This window comes from Marmota marmota, unplaced genomic scaffold (assembly GCF_001458135.2).
Source record: "Marmota marmota marmota unplaced genomic scaffold, marMar, whole genome shotgun sequence".
NCBI classification, from domain to species: Eukaryota; Metazoa; Chordata; class Mammalia; order Rodentia; family Sciuridae; genus Marmota; species Marmota marmota.
The window spans coordinates 30,985,582-31,011,081 of NW_025999982.1; the positions used below are offsets into that span (position 1 = coordinate 30,985,582).

At 34.6% G+C, this 25,500-nt stretch overlaps 1 protein-coding gene across 3 annotated transcripts in view; it reads left to right on the top strand.

Moving 5' to 3' along the window:
- The window catches only part of Adgrb3 (adhesion G protein-coupled receptor B3), a 673,514-nt gene that overhangs the window by 341,284 nt on the left and 306,730 nt on the right, over positions 1 to 25,500 (top strand). For all 3 annotated transcript variants that reach the window (XM_015487894.2, XM_015487895.2, XM_048805610.1), the window contains 2 exons: positions 1,827 to 1,895; positions 6,179 to 6,287. In XM_015487894.2, coding sequence (XP_015343380.1) covers positions 1,827 to 1,895; positions 6,179 to 6,287 — 178 coding nt within the window. The remainder of the gene's footprint in view (positions 1 to 1,826; positions 1,896 to 6,178; positions 6,288 to 25,500) is intronic.

Consider the following 25,500-nt stretch of genomic DNA (forward strand, 5'->3'; position numbering starts at 1 on the left):
GTCTCTTGTTAGCAGCAGCACGCATTTTGTATGAAAGGTGGCAGGGGTTAAGATGCAGGCCAAGGTCCTGGGCTTTAGTGCAGCTAACTGGCATGCACAGGGATGAGACCTGCAACATTTGCTTCATTAGTACCAAATCCCCTGCTGAGTTAACCAGCCATAGGCGATTGGAGAACTCTGAAGGTTAATTCTTTCTGCCCATAGGTAGAGTTGCAGCTCAATGGACTAAGGCCTTAAAATGTTAACACTTCAAGAGAGAAATTTTAAGTGGAAAAAAAAATGGCTAGCTGTACAAAAAGGTTAAATGAGTTGAAAACTGGTCTAAAACAGACTTGCCTTTTTTTCAATAGTTGCATAAAATATTCTGGAACATTTATAGAGGTTATGACTCCAAACATGTTTCCACCATGTGATTGCCAGGAACTATTAAAATAAATAGCTCAAATAGGGCAATTAAATATAGATACTAACAGTTTCAAATCACAAAACTAGAGGAAATGAAGCAGCTTTGTTTTTCATCTAAAAACACCCAGGTGAATTTATTCAGAATTAAAGTAAATGCTTGTTTTGAAAAGCTAGATAGGGAGGAAGACAGATGAGACTAACAAATTATTGTTATTTCTGCCCTCAAAAGGGAGTTCTGTCATAAGCTAAAGTGCCAGTATGAGGCAATGCTTCTGCTAAATTACCTGCAAACCAGTTACAAAAGATGGATTCTGAGGACACAACCAAGTAACCACCGTCTATGTGGTTTAAGACAAATATGTTAGCTTGACACTAGGTGTTCTATGACCCTAAATCATGGTTTTCCTTCACCAGGAACCCTGGTTTCCTTGTTCTGACTCTTGTGTCTTGATGGCACAGTATAATGTCAGAGGACATCAAAAAATGTCTCCCTCCAGTAAAAACAACAACAACTACAAAAATAGCCCCTCACAAGTGAATGAGCAATAACAGAGCTGAATGGAACACTGACAATGTGTCCATAGCAAATGGAAAAACGAGCACTCAAATATGCTTGTCCTCATGGAAAGAGAGAGTGAAAATTGGGTAATTCTAAAGGAAGATAAAACCAATAAGATTTTCCACAATTTCTTAGGGACAAGGATAATGGCACGGATTTGGAACTTTAATGGGAACATGTTATTTGTCTACTCATTCCTCCATGTTAGCTTTCTGATGACAGGAATAAAGAGCAATAATTCAAAATTAGCTAAGATTTACCAAGCATTTATTTGCCAGAAGCCAGGAACTTCAAAGGTTTCAATAGTATTTTCAATAGGTAATTGAAAAAGTATAAGAGCTAGTAATCCAACCCTGGGAGCCTCTTGCCTCAGGTTTGCTCATAGTCCATAATCTCACCATAATTGCCCCACCTGGATGCTGGGGCTCAAACCCAAGCAAGCACTCAATCACTGATCTGCATTCCCCACCCACCATAACAGAATAATTTGTAACAGCACAAATATAGGCAATTTTCCTTATAGAAAGAATCAATCTCATTTGTATAGAATAATTATACAATGACATTATATAATGGAATTGAGAGACTGTAATGAAACAAAGAATTTCAAGCAAGTGTCTTAATTTTATAATTGCTTCTGGGGTGCAAGTATGAAGTTACATAGAAATTTTGTATGAAAGGAGTCAGGGGTTAAGATGCAGGCCATAATCTTAGGATTTTGGTGCTAAATAGATGCATTATGATTCTACCCATTATGCAAATTGTTTATATCATCACAACAGAAAATACCAAATGGGTGTTGTTGAAAAATATATTTATTTTCTCATGTAATATTAAAACTTTTATCTAATTTAATTTACAGAACTTCTTTCAAATAGTTAGCAACCTTCTAGATGAAGAAAACAAGGAAAAATGGGAAGATGCACAGCAGGTAAGGTTGGGGTTATTTTAGAACTTCAAATAAAGTTGGCTATATATATGTAAAACACACTTGAAGAAATTAACAGTTTGCTCCTTCAAAACATAAAAAGATAATTTTAAAAGTCATTCTAGACTGCAAAATCATTTTAGAGATATCAAATGATCTTTTATAATATCAGTCCATTGGAGGAATAATGTTTATATATGCAAAAATGGTGATTTGTAACTTGAAGGTTACATATATTAAGGAACTCATACAAAATAGGTTTACTTCCTATATACAGACAAAGCAGGAAAAATGCAAATCTAAAAAGCATATATCTCAAATGAAATTATAGGGTATTTATTGACAAGATAATTTTCATTTATTTCAATTTTATATAAAATCTAAATCAGATAAGCAGATATGTACTTTTAGTTCAAAACCAAGAATTGTTACAGTAAAAAAAATGTATTCTGATTTTTTTGTTATGCTTTTACCAGTGTAGCAAATAACCTTATTAGTTTAGCTACTGATTCATAATGCCTTACATTGTCATTTGTGCTGTGATGACATATGGATAGTAAGATTTTTTTTTCTAAAATACAGAAAAAGAGGATTTGGGGGTCAATAAATGGAGTATAATCTTGTTTAAAAATACTGTGGAAATTTAATTTAACCAAATGTTAAACTTATTTGAATTTTCAACTTGACCCTTTCTAAATATCCTATGAAAAAGGCAATCTTGAAAAAGAGAATGAATATTTACTGAGGTTCAAATGAACGATCTACACGTTTTCCTTTCAAAGGTGCATTCTAGGCCTTCAGGAGTAAATCATGTGCTTTATTCACACTGTGGTAGGAGCTCTAAAAATAGTCCAGTGTAGTCCACCTCATTAGCAGTACAAATTCTGTGCTTCTGGTCATGGCAAGGAAAAAAATCCCTCCTCAGTTTAAGACTTTGATCTATCTTTCTCCACTAGTTTGAATTATGTACTTGTCCTTGGCCTTCATCTGGAGGACACCCTTGTTCACTCACTGTAAGGAAGTGGTATCTTTCCCTGTAATGCAGCTGCAGAGAAGCACATCTTTGCAGAATGCCAGGGACTATTAATTATGGATATATTTAGAACAAATATGCAATACCCTATTTAAAATAAGGCTGTGGTTCATCACATGGTATTATTTACTGTGAGATAGCAACTTGAACACATGGAATTATGGCAGAACTCATCAATGGAAAATCATGAATTCATAAGTCATTTATTTACCTGTGATTAATGGTTATTCTGATTTTTAAATTTTTTTCCAGTGGTAATGATCCTTAATGCTGCTTTAAAAAATGACTACTTGAAATTCAAACAAACAAAAAAAAAAAACAATTTTGTAGCTTTTAATAAAAGGTGGTGTCATAATTACAGCCATGTGGTAAATGGGTCTCTAAATGTGTGTCATAAAATGTGGACCTCTTAGAAATAAGGGTTGTTTAAATTTTGCCAGAAATAATCCTCATGACCCCCTTATTTTAGAGGAATAAAGTCAGAAAAAGTGAAATATTAAATAAAGCTCTGTGCACATCTGGAAAAGTAGCTGAGTAAAATGGTGAATATTGATGTCAGAAGGTTTGTGCAAACAAAATTTACATTTTTGAACAATAAACATAGCCATTTCAGAGCTTTTTTTATTACCCATCAGCTTCAGTTATGGAAGATCAAACTATGTTTAGATAAAAACAACATGCTAAAGTAAATAAAAGGCTGAACTTTATATAGCAATATTTTAGACATCCACAACGATGGTTGGAGTTGACAAGTCCATTTTCGTCAAGACCAGTCATTTCAGTCATGTACTCTGTTCTGCATTTCACCGTTAACCTAAAAAATTCATGTGTCTCTAGCACAGGAATGGACAAACTACAGTCAGTGAGGGCAATCCAGCCTGGGACCTACTTTGTGAATAATGTTTTGGAAAACAGCCACCCCTGTTCATTTACATATTATTTAGGGCTGCTTTGGTGCAAGAAAGACAGAGTTTCCTTGTTCCAACAGAGAACCCCATGACTTGAGAAGCCTAAAATATTAACAGTTAGTCCCTCTTTAAAAAAATTTGCCAACCTCTTCTCTACAATACTTGACTACTATTGGGGAAATATAATTAAAAGCAACCTGAAAAACCTTTCCACAAAGATGGAAGAGAAAGAGAAGAGTTTTATTACTGGATAAGCATTAAACTGGAGTGTGATGTGTATATCATAGACAATCAGCTAGGACAAAAAGGAACCTCACTCTTTATAGACCTAAGTAGCCTCAAGATAAACAATGACTAGTGCTAGGGCCAAGAGGCCTTAGCAGTGCAATTGTCACACATACTTTTTCATAAAGTCCCTTAGTAATTGGGGGTAACTTTGTCATTAGCTAATTATCTTGATCTATAGCAAAATAAGTTCCTTAAATCTTTATGACAGGAGGCAAATTTGCAGTTTAAAGTCAGGCTCAGGTACCCATTGAAGTTTGGTCCCTACCCTTCTCTCAGGCAGATGTATACTCTTCCTTGATGTTTACATTTCAAAGAGAGACATCACTGGATCTTTAAGCTGGTGGATATCTTTTTAGCTTTTAGAAAGGATTTACATACATTTCAAAGAGAAAGAGAAAGAGCTTTACAGCTAGCTTTCTAAAGTGAATGCTCTTAAAAAAAAGAAAGAGTAAAGAACAGGTGGTCTATTCCCAATCAGGAAATCATACCTATTGTCATTAGTTTGTATTTGTCTGTCCGTGACACATGTTATACACACATACACCTACAGAAGAACAGGGGAAATAGAGTAGTACCAGGAAGTGTTAAAGACAACAAAAGTTTTATGCACTTTCTTGAAGTGGGAATGACGAATGTTCAGAATTCAGATTTAATTACTGAAAATGTAGCTAAGAAGTAGGACTTATTCCCCAAATATTCTTGAAGTTAAAAAAAATTCCAACTCTCTTTGCCATATATTTTAAAATGTAATATCTATTGTTTATGTCTTAAAGTGCATGTTAGTTAATATCTTGTGGATACATGGAGCTTGAATTTTAGATGGGCCCAGCCATAGGCCCTACAAAACTCACACTCTGCCTGCAGCCTGCTCTGCTCAACCTGTCTTCCTCCTACTCAAGTCCCTTCCTGCTCTTAACTGTATGCCTACCTGCAAACCCAAGCCTCTCTGTCTCTTCTGTACCATACTTTGCAATGCAAAGCAGGAAGAACTCTGTAATCCACTTAATCTTTCATGGCTAGAAGCTGCAGTGGTACTCAATAGCTACAAGAAATGAACCTAACTTCAAAAGACATTCTGCTCTAATGTGGTTATATAATGCAGGCTCACTTTATAGGCTTTATGGGTTATGCATGCTAAAATGCATGTGACCTTTCAAACGGCCTTTGCATTTCACATCATTTTGGAATATACCAGCATAGGTTGTTTTTAAGAAAACACATATCTATTTGTACTGGGTGAGATGCCATGATGTTAGAAAATACACTTGGGGAAAAGGAGGCAGATAGCTCTGTTAGTATGTAGGCATCTAGGTAGGAAGGTAGGTAGCTAGGCAGATAGATAAAATAGATATAGATGCAGATAGAATAGGTAGATAACCACAGCCTCAGTCACTAGCAACAATACAATGTGGCTTTAGATAGTTTGAACGCCTTGAGCTTCTGTTGTTTGTTGCCTGAAATAAATATAATAACCTCATAGTTTTTTGTGTGTATATACATGTAAATCATCTACCCTAGAGCTATTATTATAATCCTAAAATTATTGCTAATAACACTCATATAATGACAATTATAATTATTAAAAATAAATGTTTCTCCTAAGATATTTTTTATGAAATAGATTTAATACTTTGTAAATATCCCCATGATAGCAATAATAATTGTTTTTTATTCCTATGTCCCCCCAGATGGATACTAAGCTAAAAATATAGAGCCTAATTTCAGTGTTTGTTCTGTGTTATATTTAAGTGAGGGAAAGAGTCCATCAAAAGTAAAGTCATGCTGTTTCTGAGTAGACAATCTGGTAGGTATTTTGAGTTTCTTTAGATTTATGGAGGATTAATTGGCTCATCATATCACTTCCAAAGTTCTTGCTGTGTGGCACCTGGTGTCATTCTCAACTATTAATTCAAAAACTACAGCTGTTTCCAGTTGCAGCCATTTCTTCAAATAAACAGAGCTCATTTGTGACATCATTATGTAGAGTTTTTTCTTTCTAGCCCTATATTTCATTTTGTGGACTTTTTATTCCATCTAACTTTTGCTTATTTTTCTAGATTTATCCAGGCTCAATAGAATTAATGCAGGTGATTGAAGATTTTATACACATTGTTGGAATGGGGATGATGGACTTTCAGAATTCATACTTAATGACTGGAAATGTAGGTAAGAAATAGGTTTTTCCCAAAATCTTTCTGAAATTTAAAAAAAGATTGCAAGTATATGCACCATACATTTTCAAGTGTAATATCCTTGTCAATATCTTTAAGTATATATGAATAAATATATTGTGGATACTTATTGTCTGAGTTTTAGATGAATCCAGCCCTATGTGCACTACATATACACACACACACACATACATTGCATGTATTTGTGTGAATGCTATGGGCTTGTATACATCTGCACAGGTGTATGTAAAAGATAATATGTACTTAATTTTCCTTTTACCAAATGGTCCTTGCTATCCAACCTAATACACACACACACACACACAGAGACACTCACACACACACACACTCTAATGATCCCGAACAAAAATGAATCTTCATTGATTTACACACATTATTCATAAGGACCCTGAATTGCTTGTGTACCAGATCTCCAAGCAGGTGGTGAATGTGTTGGAACACTTCAGAATACCTTTAAGGATCATAAGAAAAACTGCGATCACTACAGTTCTCCTAAATACCTTCCAGGAAATAGTGGGCCTCACAGATCCCTCCAATGGATCCTATGATGCTAAACATATAAAATAAAAGCATATTTCTTCCTTTGTTGCTTTTAATATTTTTTTCTTACAATGGGGTGGAATTACACATAGCAGCAAAACCTACACACACTTTTACACTACCACAATTACACTGGGCCAACACAATTATATTAATCAAGTGGCACATTTCTCTTTGTAGTTAAAAATTGGCCAAAGCTAAGAAATGGTATTCATAATTACACCCATTGAACTGACACAAGTTTATGTTTTTTCTCATTTCTTTAAAGCTTTCTCTCACAATGTTACCCTGATTCAGAAAGATTTTCTTTCATTTGTCATGCTTTAATAGTTTTCACATGAATACCATTGAACTAGAGATAATAATATTCTTATTAGAGAAAATAACATTCTTATTCTTAGATATTTAAGCTTTAGTTTCTAGATCAGGAAGAAGGCTACCTTGGTTAATCCCCTAGGATGGTTCCACTGGTATGGAATATAACTTTTTATGATTAAGGCTTTTGTTGGTTCATTTTACACTTGATTTCTTCTGAAGTCCTTAAATCCTGCAGGGACTCATTTTGTCCCAGCATACCTTATGCCAGGGTGGCCTCAGATTGTAACTGGTTACAGATAACTACTGATAATCTTCTTCCTTGGAGGAAAATCTATTTTACAGAAATAGGAAATCAGCAATATAAAAGCACATATTTCAGATTTGTTGTCCACATACACTCTTTATGCAGCACAAGTCTCAAGTTAGACTGATGTCTTTTTGTCTTTTTGGAGGGAAGGAGGGCATTGGGGATTGGATTCAGGGGCACTCAACCACTGAACCACATCCCTAGTCCTACTTTGTATTTTATTTAGAGGCAGGGTCTCACTAAGTTGCTTAATACTTGCTTTTGCTGAGGCTGGCTTTGAACTCGATATCCTCCTGCCTCTGCCTCCCAAGCCCCTGGGAATACAGGCATGCACCACCTCACTGATCCTAGCCATTTTTCCAAAATAGGTGTCCAGCAGCTTGTGATAGTCCAAGAACAGAGTGAGTTGTCCCTTTCTAAGAGCAATGAGGACACAAAGGGTCAAAGACAGTGTTTTTATTAAAGGATGAATTCAGAATTCAGAGAAAATCCAAATTAAATGTCCATTCCATAAGTGATTAGACAAATGAAGGAAAGTCTGGAAGAAAGAGTTATTATGATGGGCTATAAGTTTTAGTACACATGGAAGGAAGAACCAAGACAGATTTCAGGGATGCTGGATATTCAAGCCCATACCATTCTAGGACCATAAGACTTCTTTGGTGGGTGAAAAAGATGTTATGAGGAGTGCTGTGCCAGATTGAACAATTAGTCAAGTAATTTAAGTGGAAAGCTGAGGTAGGAAAAACAAAGAACTATTGTTTTCTTATTCTTTGTGTATAGTGAACACTTAATTATAAAAGGCATTGATAATTAAAAGTATAATCCAACCAATACCTCAAATTTGTTCAGAATGAAAATACTAGAAAATAACTAAAGCTAAACTCAGATCTAAAAATTTAAATTTGACCTTAGAGTAGGTTATTTCAGAATAAAGCCATATCAATTTATCTAGAGTATAGTATTATTTGCTATAAAAATTCTAGCAAGTTCATAAATTAAACTTCCATAAAAAACCCTTATTCTTCTTTATTTTTCTTTTAACTTACCATAATTATATATTTAAATTTTTACATATTAATTTTGAATAAGATTATTTTATGTAAGTTTGCTTACTTCTTTCATATTACTAAACTTGAAGGGACATGTTAAGAATTAAAGGCAAATTAAATTAAAGCTGAAAATAAAAATAAGGTAATTTTACATTTCCTTTGATCTTGTGTAAGGACAGTGTGATTATTCAGCATTCTGATTGCTTATGTAGTACTGATAATCCATATTTTAAAAATTTATGTTCCATGGATAAAACATACTGTTGATTTTTCCCAAATGCTGGCACAGAGACTGACTTACTATAGTTTAGTGATTAGAGCTGAAGATTGTTCTCTACAATATCTATGTGTTTTCCAAAGTATATCCACTAGTATGGAGTAGGATAATACAAATATAATTGATTACCATTAATACTCTTCATTTTTATTCCAGTTTAATATATATAAAACATTATTATCCTATTTGATCTGATATTTTCAATGTTTTTGAGCAAGAACAAACAGATAATATTTTATAGTAACAAATTATGAAATGTGTGAGTTGGCACAATTTGTTTTACCTCCTAAATATTACTTTTCAATAGTGAACTAATTATACTGAAAACATATACATGCAAGCATGCACACAGACTTACAGAATATTAATGCTGAATAAAGTCTAGGTAATGGGGAATAGTTGCTGTTACTTGTGGCCATTTTTTTTCAGAGTGTGTTGGATTAAGACTCCTTAAAGAACTTCAGAATATCATATGCCTTTTAGAAAAGAGGGAAAATTATTTTTTCATAAAGTCTATATGCTTCACGACCTCATTTTTCTGAACCATAGATAATTAGCTCCCGAAGAAACTTGAACAACTAAAAATAAATGCCACAAAGACCATAAGGTTTAATTAGCATCTTTGAACTTCACTAATAATCTTATTTTATTTCAACATAAACATAGAATCAACACCTCTGTTTTCTGGTTCTTGGTTTAGATACAAAAAGATAGAAGCAGAGAGTGCTGGTAGGGCATATATATAAAGAGAGGAAAAAAAACAGAATAGATGAAATGCTGGAGAAAGAAGTATTAATAGTAGCAACAGAGTATAGAGTCCTTATTGTGGGAATACAGGACTCCTTATGCCTCAGAATTGAAAACACTAGTGTTAAGAATTAAGACAATAATGTAGGTGTAGAATCATGGCTTTAATTCATCAAGATAAAAGTTTCTATAATCTGCTTTAGATGGCAGGGAAATGGGTAATGCATCTTAGAAAGATTATCTTCAAAAAATAGTTTAAATGAAAATGTTAAAGCTTTTTCTATCTGAAAAAATGTCCCCACCTATATCCGTTTTTGATAAACGAAATGTTCCTATATACTAAAATATCTATGAACATTTTGGTAGATATGTATGTGTGTATATTTTTGTAGGAAGAATGTCCACAGCTTTATTTAATCTCTCAAAAGATTTATGATCTCAAAAAAATTAATATGGTTTGGGAAAAGCAGCCCTACAAACTAAGACTTTTGGCAATGCATTTATAAAATATTTGAGCTTTAATAGAACACTTTTTCATATTCACATATGAATATGGCATTCAAAAACAGACACATGGTAATCATAATGCATGTGAGTTAATAAGCACTTTCTAATGACAAAAACTCCATTAAATATTTTACATAATTACAGAATGAATGAATGCACATGAAAAATTGATATGCTACAGAGAGATTTCAATTTACAATGTGCCTTATTCTATCATAAAATTGCATTCTAAGTGTTCTAAATATGCATCACAGGTAAGTGGCTATTGTTTTAAGAAAAATGTGACTTTTTAAATATATCAATAATTTTTTAAAATTTATAATTATCAAACAGGCCAGGGGAAATTGTTGGTTAATATGAATTATTGAAATTATCTTTTTCTTTAATAAAAAATCAAATTATTCTCTTCAATAAAAATATTTAAAAGCTCGTTGAAGAGTTATTTAAACCTGCTTCCTCTACTTTCTCTCTATCTATTTCCTCTAACATCTCTTGCAGTGAAGCATGTCTCTCATCACTCTCCTAAAACTTCTATTGGAAAATCCTCCTGGAAACTCCCAATGACCCAATTAAACTTCTTCCCATTTTTCATCCTTCATGTCCTCTGTGCCTTGCAAACCCCTCTCTGTTTCTTGAAACTGTCCATTTCATTAGCAGTTTTATTTTTATTACACTATCAAATAGAATTAAAGGATAAATGCCAGTCTCATGACTCAGAAATATTTGGAATTTTGGAGGCAGTAAAATAAATTAAGGAAGATTCAGCACCCATGAGGAAAAAAAAAAAAACTACATTATTTGAGCCCCAGCACTTTGCAGTTTCAAAGACAAAACAGAATGTTTGAGATCTTATGTGATAAGAATGACGGGGCACATGCACCGATCTCTGGTCTAAGGATTTATCTAAAGTTGCACTGGAATGTTTTATAATTTGTATCATGTTTTTAGTTATGTATTTTCTGCAAAAACTTCATGTAGCATATTACATTTGTTTTATTCAGTAACAAGAATAGCCTAGTCATTTTTATTTCTTTTTTTATTCGTTCTTTGCAGTTAGACGTGACAGTAGAATGTATTTTGACATATCATACATACATGCAGTATAACTTCCCATTTTTGTAGTTGTACATGATGTGGAGTTACACGGGTCATGTATTCATATGTGAACACAGGAAAGTTATATCCGATTAATTCTACTGTTTTTCCCATTCCCATTCTCCCTCCCTTCTCCCCACTCTGTACCCTGTCCAATGCAGTGAACCGCCCCTTCTCCCCGGACCCCACACCCTGCCTATTGTGAGTCAGCTTCCACATCTCAGAGAATACTTGAACTTTGGATTTGGGGGATTGTCTTACTTCATTTAGCATAATAGTCTCCAGTTCCATCCATTTACTGGCAAACACCATAATTTCATTCTTCTTTATGGCTGAATACTATTCCATTGTGTATATGTACCACATTTTCTTTATTCATTCATCTATTGAAGGGCACCTTGGTTAGTTCCATAGTTTAGCTAAGAATAGCCTACTCTTTAGAAACTAATTGTATTAGTTTGAGACTTACAACTAGAATTGAATTCATTGAATTGAATTTGAGGAAGATAAGTGATGTTGTGGTCCTACATGTTGTGGTCCTACTTACCTTATACAATTAAAAACAAAAATAATTTATCTCTTCCTATAAGCAAAGTCTTTTCTAAGTGATTCTAGTCTTTAAAATAAATGAATAATCTTTTAGTCTGCAAGCAGATTGCAGTTTGGTCTAGTTTAGATATAAAAAAAATTACATAAATAAATAGCATGAACACTTTGGTATGTATCATATAAACCAAATGTTATAGATTCATTTCAGGAAATGTACTGTGTAAGGATTAAGAAAACTTTCTTAGAAAATGAGACATTTGATGCAGACTTTGGAGGGTGGTTGGATCGTTAACAATTCAAAATGAAGGGAAGTGAGTAGCAAATAAATTGTTACATTCCAGAACATTCCTTTAGCAAAGATAGTAAAATGATGTGACAGTTCAGATTATGTTTAGGGGATAATTGGTCTATTTTGATTAAAACACATATGTATGCAATTAAAGTGAAATAAAATTTGAGAGCCATGTCTGACATCTGATAGTAAGGAATAACTGAAGCTTAACTTGTAAGAATTGTGCTTCAGTAGAACATACATTAGAACAGAAAATAGAATTTATAGATATTGGAAAAAACTGTAAACTTAATTAGTCTAAATATAGATAGAAGGCTTTTTTTTTTACTGTAATCCATGCAGGAGATAATGAAAACTTGAATTAGCAGTAGTATAAATAGGAACCAAAGTGTGTGTGTGGATTTGAAGTACTACCTGGAGCTAGAATTGATAGAATTCCATAACTGACGAGGGTATGGGAGAGAAGGGAGAAATGAAATTTGTATTAACTCAACAAACATTTGAGTCTCTAATATACTAACATTTAAGCAAGTGTAGCCCCCAAGTAAAAACCTAACATGAGATTGTGGATTTTGGTAGAGGAGTCAAATCCTTAAATATGTAATCAGTGATCATCTGCATAAAAGTGATGGTGAAGGCACATATTTTTTTTCAAACATCATGACATAAGACAGAGAGAAGTAAGGTGATTTCCACTCTGAAAACAAAAGATCAAGGCCGGTCTCTGAAGGCAGGAGTGGCTGGAGGCAGTGGATGTAAGGCCTTCCATAATAAGGCAAAAAAAAAAAAAAAATCAGTGTCATAACTAATAGGAGGGTGAGAATATTTCAAAACCAATACTCTAGTTAATTTTAATTACTTATGAAGTTTAGAGTATTAGAGATAAAGAAAAATCTTACATGATTGTTGATGGAAGAGCATGAAGATTCTACAGAAAAAGAGCAGAAACAGTGAACAGCATCTAAAGGTTCAAGCTCCTTAGGTGGTTTCAATGGATCATACCCTAAATATTTTAATAGTTATTTCCAAGGATTTACTTTGCACAGACAAGTGCTTTACACCCATGCCCTGCTATCTCACAACTGTCTCTTAGGAATTATTCGAAGTTGACAACTATCAGATAAAATGATATTTCCAAACACAGAATGTTGTATTTATTACTTGTAAGGAATTTGAAATGTTTTCTGTATATAAACCTTAAAAGCTATAAGACTCTAGAAAGGATAGTTTCATTTCTTCTCCAGTAAGCCAATAACACAATAGCACCAATGCTTTGGAAACATTAAAGTTAACACATTTATCTTTACCAAGCTAAATATCACTCTCTATTCTTGGTTTAGAAAGATGAAGTATTGGGCTTTTTAGAAGAAATATTCATACCTGATATTTTTTGAAATTGAAATCAAATTTGATCTGAATAATGGTATAATATAAAAGTCAACATCTCTTTTTTCTCTGCAGGCCTTTTTATGAACATTAAATCTATGTTATTTGTTAAATTTACTGATAAAGTTCATCATTTCATTGGTGTAATGTCTTGTTCGATTGAGGAATCTACTTTCAATCTGATGATGTAAAACTGGAACGGCTTCTCTTTCTTAGCTTATTTTCTTTTTCTGTTACTGCTTAGCTTTGTGGCTCACACATCTGTATCACTTGCTTAACTTCCTTTCCTTAAAAATGACACTTGTCAGTTGACACCAAGCCCCCCAAATACAGGAATTAACATCGTTTTGCTTATTTGTAGCACCTGATGTTGGTGCAGTTAGCTAGACTTGAGTGAGACTTGACTGCTTTTTGGCAGTCTCCCAGGCTTGCTAGACACCTGAGACAAATGGAAGTTTTTCTTTAGGTCAGAAAGAAAAATGAAACTACCTTTTTCTTTTCTGTTTCTGTTAGTTTGTTTTGTTTTTTGTTTTTGAGGAAAAAGAAAAGCAGTCAGACAGTTTTAAACCAGGACTTGGAATGATATGCAGCATTATGAGTTGTTTTATTATTTCTTATTTTATGGGAATTATCCCCTGGCATTTACCATGATTCACTTATTCCAAATGACTGGGGACAGAAGACTTGGGAGGCTGAGGCAAAAGACCATTATCAGAGCTTGAGGCAAGCAGTACAAACTCCTCAGGGTTGTGAAGATCTCCCTACCCCTCAGTTTAAGGAGCTCCCTGAAGTCACTATAGTTGGTTGGTAAGGACTCATGGATTTAATTAATTTTAAAAAATCTCAGACCTTCATTCAATAAGTATATTTCATGTTATGTTCTAGGTTAATTCCTCAGTGAACAAATTAGACAAATTGCTCTTGTGGAACTTATATTTTATATTAGAGAGACAGATTTCAAACAAATGCCATCTAACATGTCCAATGGTCATAATTGCTGTGAAAATAAATAAAACCACCAGGATAAGAGAATAGAGAATGCAGATTGGTGAGAAAAATCCTCCTATCAGTGTACTGATATTTAAATATAGAAGCAACTGCCTTTAGAGTGTGAGATGTAATGATATGTAGAGACAGAGCACTTCATAGAAGAAACCATAATTCTAAATACCATGATGCATCCATGTGCTTCATATGTAAGAAGAGCTGAAAGAATTCAGTGGTGCTGGAGAAGCTGAGGGTAGGGCAGTGGGAGGAGATGATTTCAAGGAAGGAGAAGTGAGACTGCAGAACGCCTTTAACTGAAGGTCTAAATAAGAAGCAAAAACACTACAAGATTTGAACAGAAGAATGATGAATTCTGATTTATATTCTAAAATGGTCATTCTGACTATGAAGTGTAGACTAATAGACAGTAGGGGGCATGAGTGGATATAGCAACAGCAGTGAGATGTTTATTGCAGCAGCCAGGAGAGAGAAAGCAGATGCTTGGACCAGGTGACAATGGAGATAGTGAAAAGATATTTTAATAGCTGATATGACAGAGTTTATTAATAGTTATAACTGGGTCTGGAAGAAAGAGAAAGTTCAAAGAAATGTTTCCATAATATCTCTAAGAACTCAAAAACTACAGAAGGTAAACAGATTTACGTCAAAAATTAAAATACTTCTTAAATTCACTGGCAAAATTTTCTGTGACCGTTTTAAAGTCTCTAAAGTTCAGAGACCAAAGGAAGCTTGTTCTGGTTTATTTTTTATGTATTATCTTCCTAAGTGCAACACAAATCCTTGCTCTTGCAGTTTAAGCTCATTTCATTTTTACTGTTCTCAGGAAGATTGAACAATTTTATCCTTAGAAACCATCAGCATCCTGTCATCATCCTACCATCTGAATCCTTGGGCAAAAGCCAGGATGAAATTGTTTATTGAAATGAATTTGTGAAGCTGTGGCTCAGATTGAACTGCCAGTTAACAAATGAAGTAAATGGCATTTTTCCTACCATCTTTTTTCTTCTACTACTTTTAAAAGTGATAGAACCTCAAGCGAGGAGAATTCTTCAGTCTCCACCAAGTCCAGCAATAAATTAGTTAGCTTTACTCCTCTTTTTAAAATCATTTTTCTGTTTTTATATAAAAATTTTAAAAATATAAATATATAAACATATATTCTCAAAGTAGGAAAGATCTTTTAAGGGTACCTCTATTTCTACAGCATGAGAAAAATATTATTTGTAATAGCATTACTGTCATAGTTACAACAATTTTCTACCTCAAGAATAATAGGTAGAAAAATGTTTTTATTAGCTTTTCTGTTTTATTCCTCAGGATTTCCATGAAAAGTTTTGGTAAAGCATCTGTTGTAATCTATAGAACTTCCCAAAATAATGCTTTCACAAATATTCATGATAGTATTTACTCCTAACAACCTTGCTGCCTGAGAGTTGAGGACACCCACATAAGTTGTCCTAGATCAGTGCTTCCCATTCAGAGTGGATGCATTGTTTTTTTCCTTTGCATCTCAGTAATTGAAAGTTAAAGATTTCTTTCATTATCTTGCTCAGCCAACCACACTCTAACCTTCTAAAACTTCAGTGTAGATTTTTTGATACGACCCTAGGGAAATCTTACTCATATGTTCTGTATTTCTACAAAGTAAAATAACTACTGACCATTTGTTTTCTTTTCTAGTACTAATCTTCATATATGCTTACTTTGTTAAAATGTAAAATTATTTTTCTGGCTAATTATATATTTTGAGGGATGCCTGTCTTACACTTTTTATAAGCATTAAGTGTTTTTTTCTATTACATCTTTTATTTATTTATTTATTGATTCCAAGGGTTGAACTCAGGGGCACTTGACATCCCCAGCTGTATTTTGTATTTTATTTAGAGACAGGGTCTCACTGAGTGGCTTAGCACCTTGCTTCTGCTGAGGCTGGCTTTGAACTTAGGATCCTCCTGCCTCAATCTCCAGAGTAGCTGGTATTACAGACATGTGCCACCATGCCTGGCCCTTATATTACATCTTAACCAATAAAAATTTTGTGAACTTTCCACATCTGGGATTATTGCATAAAATGGGTTAAATCTCTATCCTTTCGGTAACTGTCTGGTAAAGAATGCATTGATTCAGGAACAAATTTTTGCTCCAAGACCATCATTTCTTTTGGATTTTGTATTTACTGGGGAAAAGCACATGGTCTGGAGAAACCTAAGAGAGTCACACAAAAGGCAGTTGGAAACCAACACTGTATGGAATGCACAACAATGTGCAATAGCTTTGGGAAAACAATTAGGAAAACCAGAGGAAAAGTTGTCTTCTACCAAAACTATGCATATCTATGAGAAAAGAATGCATGGCCTAAAGTAGGAAATGTGGATAACAGAGATGGTGATGGTGAAGTGACATATTTTAGTGGCATATCTTGGTCTACCAGATATTAATTATGAAAGTTGTCCTCAAATAGAAATCTATAACTTTAAACATTAAAATTTCTTTTAAGAATACAAGCTGAGAATTCTTGATTTTCTCATGCATTGACACATAGAACTAGCCACAAAATGTTTTGTGTTTGTGCTTCTATTCTCTATAAAGAGCTTGAGTTTCTGCCAAGAAGTTCTTTGTGACCTCTTTGTCCTAAGAAATCTACCAATAGTAGCTTTGCATACAGAGGTTGGTACTTTGTATCAGTTCAAGAAACTTGGCAAAAGTTTTAACTATGAAAAGTCTCTCCAAGGTGGGATGGAGGGGAAAAAAAGGACTGGTAAACTAAATGGCTTTGTATTTCCCTATAGTTCTTGTATCTAAAAGGGGTTGGAGCTATAATTCTTCTCAGATTGACTCCATTGTTCTGTTTGAGATAAATTCTTTCAGCATGTAGTAGATTTACACTACAATAAATAGAAAGATAAAATCCAAGGTCTAAAGAAAACAAAATTTAAATTTTATGATTGCTTCTGATCTCTGTTGGTTGATGTAATACAATGAATATTCGGAATTAGTAGAATGGCATACTGTGTGCCTCCTTTCTGATTTTGCCGTTCAACTGAATTAGAAGGATGTCACTGCAAGCTTGTGTGAACACAAAATATAATCCCATTTCGACTGTTTCTATGGCAATAATTGCTTATCTCTATGGTAATAGTGGTCTGCCTCTATAACAATAACCTGCAATGAGAGAAAAAAGGCACTGACTCTCTGTTAACAATTTTTCTTTTTCTTTTTTCTATTTTCATGTTCTCTTGTTTTCAAAAGTCTTAATTTATTTGGTTCCACCAAGAATTCTTTACTAAATCCTTCCTCTTCTCCCACCGCTTCCTTCTCTGAATTAAAAAAAAAAAAGGAAGCTTTTAATTTGAAAACTGAAAAATCTGACTAAGATTAAAAACTGGTACTTTTATGTTCATGGAAGAAGGAGATACTGTTTTGCATCTTTTAAAATATGCTGGTTTTGAAGATAGATGCATTGGGCTGAAAACCATAGCTGTACCATGACTAATTGATCCTTCTGTAAATTATTTCATTTCTAAATTTCTTCTTATTCTTTTCTAAAGATAATAATGTCTTCTTCACAGAGATAATATCAATGATAAGATTAGATACATTTAGCACCTGACATACAATAGGCCCTCTGATTGGTAATGGACAAACACAAAGCCAAATACGGGCTATGCTATTGATTGTGTGATTGTAGTGAGGTCACCCAGACCCCTGGCCATGGTCTGCTCCTCCAGGGAACTTCTAAAGTTCATACCAAGTTTCAGTATCATACTTTAAAAAAAATCTGAATATTATGCATATTGTGTACATCAAAAAGAAGAGCAAGATTCCATATATATAGGCATATAATATGACTAGTCTAGAAAATCACCTGTGTTGTTTGTCTGTTTTAGAAGTATTATGTGACTCAGTTGCCTTCTGTAGAATAATGACAATAAGAACCAAGAGATTCTGAGCTTTTGGCATTTTGCTACAAGAAGCTACTCTTTGCTTCCATGGATGCATTTGTCATTAGTCAAATTCCAGCTCCCTTGGATGATGCAGACCAAAAAAAACCTTTTCTGACTTAACTTTATAATATCTCAACTATGTTCTGTGGAATTTTATCAATCATCTTTAGAGATGCATCAAAGAATTCTGTAACATTACTATATGTTCTCTAAAATTTAGAAATAAATTAGTTTGCTTAGTCCTTAATTAAAGTCTCTCAAATGATCAAAAATATTTTGGAGCTTTTATATCTATTTAAAATTTCCATTTGAAGAGCTTCTCCTTTTGAAGGATCTGCATCCATTATTTAGAGTGATAATCTAAATAATTTCATTTTTTTCTATATAGTCTCTTTTTGCTTTCCCCAAACTCATTGCCCAATTATTTCTTTTTTAATTTTCCTTAATTCCTTAACAAATTTGTCTCGTTGTCCCTAAAATGAAATTTTATTCTTTTTTTTTTAATATTTATTTATTTATGTATCTTTAGTTTTAGGTGGATACATTAGTTTGTTTTTATTTAGTGCCGAGGATCGAACCCAGTGCCTCATGCATGCTAGGCGAGCACTCTACCATTGAGCCACCACCCCAGCCCCCAGAAATTTTATTCTTAATAATAAGGCTAACCTCTGCTATCTTTATAATATATTCTGAAAATCTTGAGTATTTCAAAAAATCATAAAATTTTTAAATTAAATAACAATTTCTCAGCAGAAAACTAAATATATTGTTTTGTAACATAATTGAGACTACATTGGTAAAACATAATCATAATTGGTTAGTGTGCTCTTTTTTTTAATTTTTTATTGTTGGTTGTTCAAAACATTACATAGTTCTTGATATATCGTATTTCACACTTTGATTCAAGTGGGTATGAACTCCCATTTTTACCCCATATACAGATTGCAGAATCACATCAGTTACACATCCATTGATTTACATATTGCCATACTAGTGTTTGTTGTGTTCTGCTGCCTTTCCTATCCTCTACTATCCCCCCTCCCCTCCCCTCCCCTCCCCTCTTCTCTCTCTGCCCCCTCTACTGACATTCATTTGTCCCCCTTGTATTATTTTTCCCTTTCCCCTCACTTCCTCTTGTATGTACTTTTGTATAACTCTGAGGGTCTCCTTCCATTTCCATGCAATTTCCCTTCTCTCTCCCTTTCCCTCCCACCTCTCATCCCTGTTTAATGTTAATCTTCTTCTCATGCTCTTCGACCCTACTCTGTTCTTAGTTACTCTCCTTATATCAAAGAAGACATTTGGCATTTGTTTTTTAGGGATTGGCTAGCTTCACTTAGCATAATCTGCTCTAATGCCATCCATTTCCCTGTAAATTCTATGATTTTGTCATTTTTTAATGCAGAGTAATACTCCATTGTGTATAAATGCCACATTTTTTTTATCCATTCGTCTATTGAAGGGCATCTAGGTTGGTTCCACAGTCTTGCTATTGTGAATTGTGCTGCTATGAACATCGATGTAGCAGTGTCCCTGTAGCATGCTCTTTTTAGGTCTTTAGGGAATAGACCGAGAAGGGGAATAGCTGGGTCAAATGGTGGCTCCATTCCCAGCTTTCCAAGAAATCTCCATACTGCTTTCCAAATTGGCTGCACCAATTTGCAGTCCCACCAGCAATGTACAAGTGTACCCTTTTCCCCACATCCTCGCCAGCACTTGTTGTTGTTTGACTTCCTAATGGCTGCCAATCTTACTGGAGTGAGATGGTATCTTAGGGTGGTTTTGATTTGCATTTCTCTTGCTCTTTTTTAAATACATATGTCACTAGAGTGAAATACAGTGCTGAATTTGATCATTGAGTGTATGTTTGTTAGGAGATTTTTTTTCCTTTTGGTTTGAATATCTAAAGGTAAAAATTATTTTCTGAGTTTCAGTTGACTTAATTTATTTCCTGCAATGAAACAGAAATGTTGTTTTCAAATATAGAGTTAACATTAATTTTGCTCAGCATACTTTATTTATAATTGTAACTATAATATCATAAGTCTCTACAATAATACCATTGTGCTCTAAAGTGTATGTTAGCTTTATAATTATCCAAAACTAGTCTAATAAGATGAGATTGATTGTATGTGGTTTAGAGCATGTTGTGGAACCAGGTGCAACCATGCACTGGTGCCAACTCAAGAATGCTTAGTAAATGGTATCTTCTGTTCTTCTATCTGTTCCTTCTCTTTCTCCAAAGACTTATACTTAGTGAGGCACACATGCCTAACCTCAGTACTCCCTATTTTGAAGGGGTATGAAATCCATGGTTTCTTTTCAGTAAGGCAAAGTGGTTAAAATTCTACAAACAAACCAAAACCTGAAGGTTGAATTAGTCAGGAGAGGAACAGGTAGGAAATGAAGAGTTGCAAGTGTGACTGCAGTCCAATTGCTAGTGGAAAGGTCCTGAGCTAACACTGAAGAGGAAATTAAAGGTCAAGTCATGGAGACCTTGGAACAGACTTTGTATCTTCTACAGTATGACAGGAAACTGCCCGGAGTGACATGATTCAATTTTTGCTTAAAACCTATTCTGACTGCCATGTGAGGGGTGAGTAGCAAGGGCACAATATGAAAGTGGTGTGTGTAGTGAGTTGTTTTAACTTAGGTTAATATTTAATGGACAAATGTGCAGCAGTCTAAATGGGGATTAGGAAACATCATTAGGCTGTTTTGGAGGAGATGCAGTGGTAATGGTGAACTGGATTAACAAGGTAAAGATATGAATGTGTCAAAGATAACTTATTGATTCTGACTTGAGGAAAGGGTTCACTCGGTTTTCTTGAGATGAAGAATGCATAGAGAAACCATATTTTGATAGAGTGAGTGGAAATCAAGGTTTAAGCTTTGGGTATGTTACTTTTGAGATATCTAAAGACATCAGAGAAAGGACCAAATAATTAATTCAGTTTTAGGACTGGAGTTTGGAAGAAAATTTCTTATACACATTGCATATAACTGAAGATATTTGTGTGAAACACATCTCTCACTAGATTGCAGTATGTAAAGACTTTTCCTTTTTACATTTTGAATTCTCCACAGTATTTTGTTCAAGTGAGAGAATGGTTAAGGTAAAAAATAAAAGGGAATTGGCATGTATTGTATCTTACTATGTATAAGGAGTGAGCTAATTGCCTTTGGCTTAGTCCTCATGAAAGGCTATTGATTTTTACAAATGGTCAAACGGAAGAGCAATTAAATGACTGCCAAAGTCCACAGAATAAATGGAAAACTAGGACTGATTGACTACAGGACCCAAATTGATCATACTAAACCCCCTGCCTCCCATTAAGCTCTGAGAAAACCTCATTTATTAAAAAAAATATGGGCAGTTTATTGTATCAAACCCACTGTATGCTAAGATCCTATGTACAGCAATAATAGGGAACATGGGAACATGGATATTGGAATTCATAATCTACTGCGAAGGCAGAAAATGAGGCAGCCTATGTAAAAATTAAGAGAGTATATGACAGAGAGAGGTGGGGGCTTAGGTCTCTTTAGATGGGGACAAAACATGCTAAAGAAAAAAAATAATTTAGCAGAGACCTGAGAAAAGGAATGAGGTAATGTTTTCTAGTTACATAGGAAAAGCCCTGTGGTGGAAAAGGCCTATCCATGCAGCTTGATCTGGTGAGCAAACTGATGGCCATGTAAAATGTGACTGCAGACAGATGGAAGCCCAGCCATGGAGAGCCTCAGAGACCAGAGCGTGAGAATTCAGCTTGTACCCCATAAGCATCGGTCAAACCATTCAATTGTTTCAATGAGGGGATAAATGTGACCTGCTTTATATATTACAAAATATTACTGTGGTTTTTGAGAGAAGGAGAAATTCTGGGTACAAAAGTTAAGAATCCCAGTCATACAGCTCCTGAATGAGTTCAGAAGAGAGATTCTGGTGCCTTCTAGAGGGCTGTGGAATGGAGACAGAGGAAATGCAGTGATTCAGGACATGTTGCAGAAATAACACCCAACTATCTGTTGATGGCTGGGTTGTAGGAGGCAAGGAAAAGGCAGAAGTAAAGAGTGGCCCTTAGGTTTTTGTTTTGAAGTCTGAGTAGATGGCAGCACCTTTAGAAATATGGGGAAGAAAGAGCTTTGGTGGTAGAAAATCAAGGGTTCTGCTCAATAAACAATTATTGAATTAAAGAACCACAGTGCTGGTCACATAAGAGAATTCTTGTGTTTTGGATTATTAAATACCATATTTAATAATGGACCATTCATTTATGAATTTTGTATGGCTGCTTTCACATCAAAATAATAGAGTTAGGTTGTTGCAGAGGAATGGTGGCTATGAAGCTGAAAATATTTTTAACTTTAATAGGAAAAAAAATTCAAATATTTACTATAACACCCTAAATCTAAATTTAGAGTATTATTTTCTTTTTTTTTAATATAATAGTTGTTCTTTACATAATCTTTATAAAGGATTTTACTCCTTATAAAGCCACACTCTCAATATTAAGCTATGCATGATGTCTTCCTATTCCTGAGTCCCTCTTCTCTACTCTTTCTCTCTCACATGGTTTGTTTTTGGTAGCTCTTCCTGTTTATCATTACCTTACAAAGTGGGTCTTTCTTAAGTTTCATTTCTTGACTCCTTTCTATCATCTCCTCTTTATCTTCATAACTCCTACCTCATTTATTTTAGGTGTCTCCTAACTGCCAGCTGACCAAAGGAGCTTTTTCTTTTTGTGGGGGTAGGTGGGGTATCAGGGATTTAACCCAGGGGCACTCAACCACTGGGCCACATCCCCAGACCCTATTTGGTACTGTATTTAGAGACAGGGTCCACTGAGTTGCCTAGTGCCTCGCCATTGCTGAGGCTGGCTTTGAACTCCCTATCCTTCTGCCTCAGCCTCCTGAGCCGCTGGCCAAAGGAACTTTTTTCCATTCAGTATAGCTTCCCAGCCCAGCCCAGCATTCCATCTCATGACAGTTATTATTACCAACATCCTCTCTAGTTCTGTTTACATACTACTGTCTGTCTCTCCCCAAATTCTATGCCAGCGACTTCAATTATTTTATTCATAAGTGTATTTCCAGTGCTCAGAACCATTTCTCAAACATAAGAAGTATTCAATTAACATTTGTTAAATGGTGAATTAGTACATTGTATTCTCTCTTTGGGAAAATTTATCCATGTCTACATTATCTACTATTACTTCTGCTAAGAAGACATCCAGTTTATATGTTCATGTTCTAAATTTGATTATTCTCCAGATCCAGATTTCTCGGCCTAGACAATATCAGTTTTAGCCTATTACCCTACCTGAACTCCCTGCCTATTAATATGAATTACTATTTTTCTAAGCTTTCTCGTGTAATGTTATTCCTCTTATTCAGAATGCCCTTCCTTTGTGCTTCACTATTCTGATACTTCTGGAACATTACTAGCTTTTACCAGGCTCTTGGTCGACACAGGCAGTTCCCTTGACCCATCTGTTATACCACAGCTACAACAGTATTACTGCAGAGGCCTTCCTTGGCCCAGATATCTGTGTTCCATCTTGTTTTAATCAGCTTTTTTGTCACTGTGATGAAAAGGTCTGACAAAAATTTTAGAGGAGAAAAAGTTTATTTGGCATTTATGATTTCAGAGGTCTCAGCCCACAGATGTCCTAGTCCATTAGTCTGGGTGAGGGAGACCATCATGGCAGAAGGGCATGACAGAGGAAAGCAGCTCAGAACTGTCACAAGAAAGCAGAGAGACAGTTCCACTCACTTGGGGGAGGGGGGAATATGAACCCCAAAGGCACACACAGTAACCTCTCTCCTCCAGCCGTACCCTAGCTGGCTACAGTTACAGCCTAGTTAACCTTATAGGTGGATTAATCTACTGATTGGGTTGTAACTGCCATCATCTGATCATTTCACCTCTGAACCTTCTTGCACTGTCTTACACATGAGCTTCAAGTTGACACTTCATATCTAAACCCTAACACATCTCATCAGTTATTTCCTTCAGAATGGCACCTATTACAATCTGGAATTCTCTGAATTGTTTTTCCCTTACCAAACATGTGTATTCCTCTCTAGACATGAACTCTTTAAGGGCAAAAACTTTTTGTCTCTTGTTCACTGGCAAAATTCTCAGTGGTAGGACAGTTCTTAAGACACCCTGGGGCTCCATAGAGGTTGTCGGATGAATGCATTTACAAATAAACTCTTAAGTCTCCAATGGCATTTTTTTCTTTTGTCAAAATATAGCACTTCCCATGGCTACTGCTCTTTGGGAAATGGAGGATTTGCTATCCTGGGAAGGCCCTTTATTGTTTCCTTCACTTGTTGTTTCTTGTCCATTTTGGTGCCTAATGTCTAATAGGTTCCTGACTGATTTCTCTAATAAAATTTAAATGATCTTAATATCAAAACAATAACACACTCTGAGAGAGAGACAGAGAGGGAATATTAATGCTGTATATACCAAAGCTCTTAGTGTTTTACACTTGGATAATTATTATGTAATGCTCTTTCCTATACAGGACTTCTATTCTTAATTTCACTAGCTACAGAAAGAATGGGAACTTCAGATTTATATGCAAAAATGACTTTGTATCTCACGTTTTGTTCATGGTTAGGATTAAAATTATGAACTAATTTAGTACCAAAGATGAATATTAATAAGTGTCTATTTCTAAAAGACCACAAAAAATATGCTTTTTGAAAACTAAAAGATGATTGGTATAAATACATAATAGATAACAAAAGAAATGAAGACAGTAGTTGCTTTTAGGTTTTTCTTTCTTTTTCTTTTCTTTTTTTTTTTTAATGGCCACATTAAGAATAGCTTTTCCAAAATATAACCACATGGTTTCCCCTGCAACTACTCAACTCTGCCACACGAAAGCAGCCATGGACCATGTGTGAATTAATGGATGTGGCTGTGTCCCAATAAAATTTTATTTGTGGACACTGAAATTCAGTTTGATATAATTTTCACATGTTAAGAAATAGTAGTCTTTTTTAAAAAAATTCTCCAACTGTTTAAAAATGAGAAAGCCTTTTTAGTTTGTAAGCCATAGAAAAATAGCCAATGGGACACATTTGACCCTTGGTTGGTAGTTTGCAAATCCCTGCTCAAGACAGGTCAGTTTGAACAGGAGCCACGTGT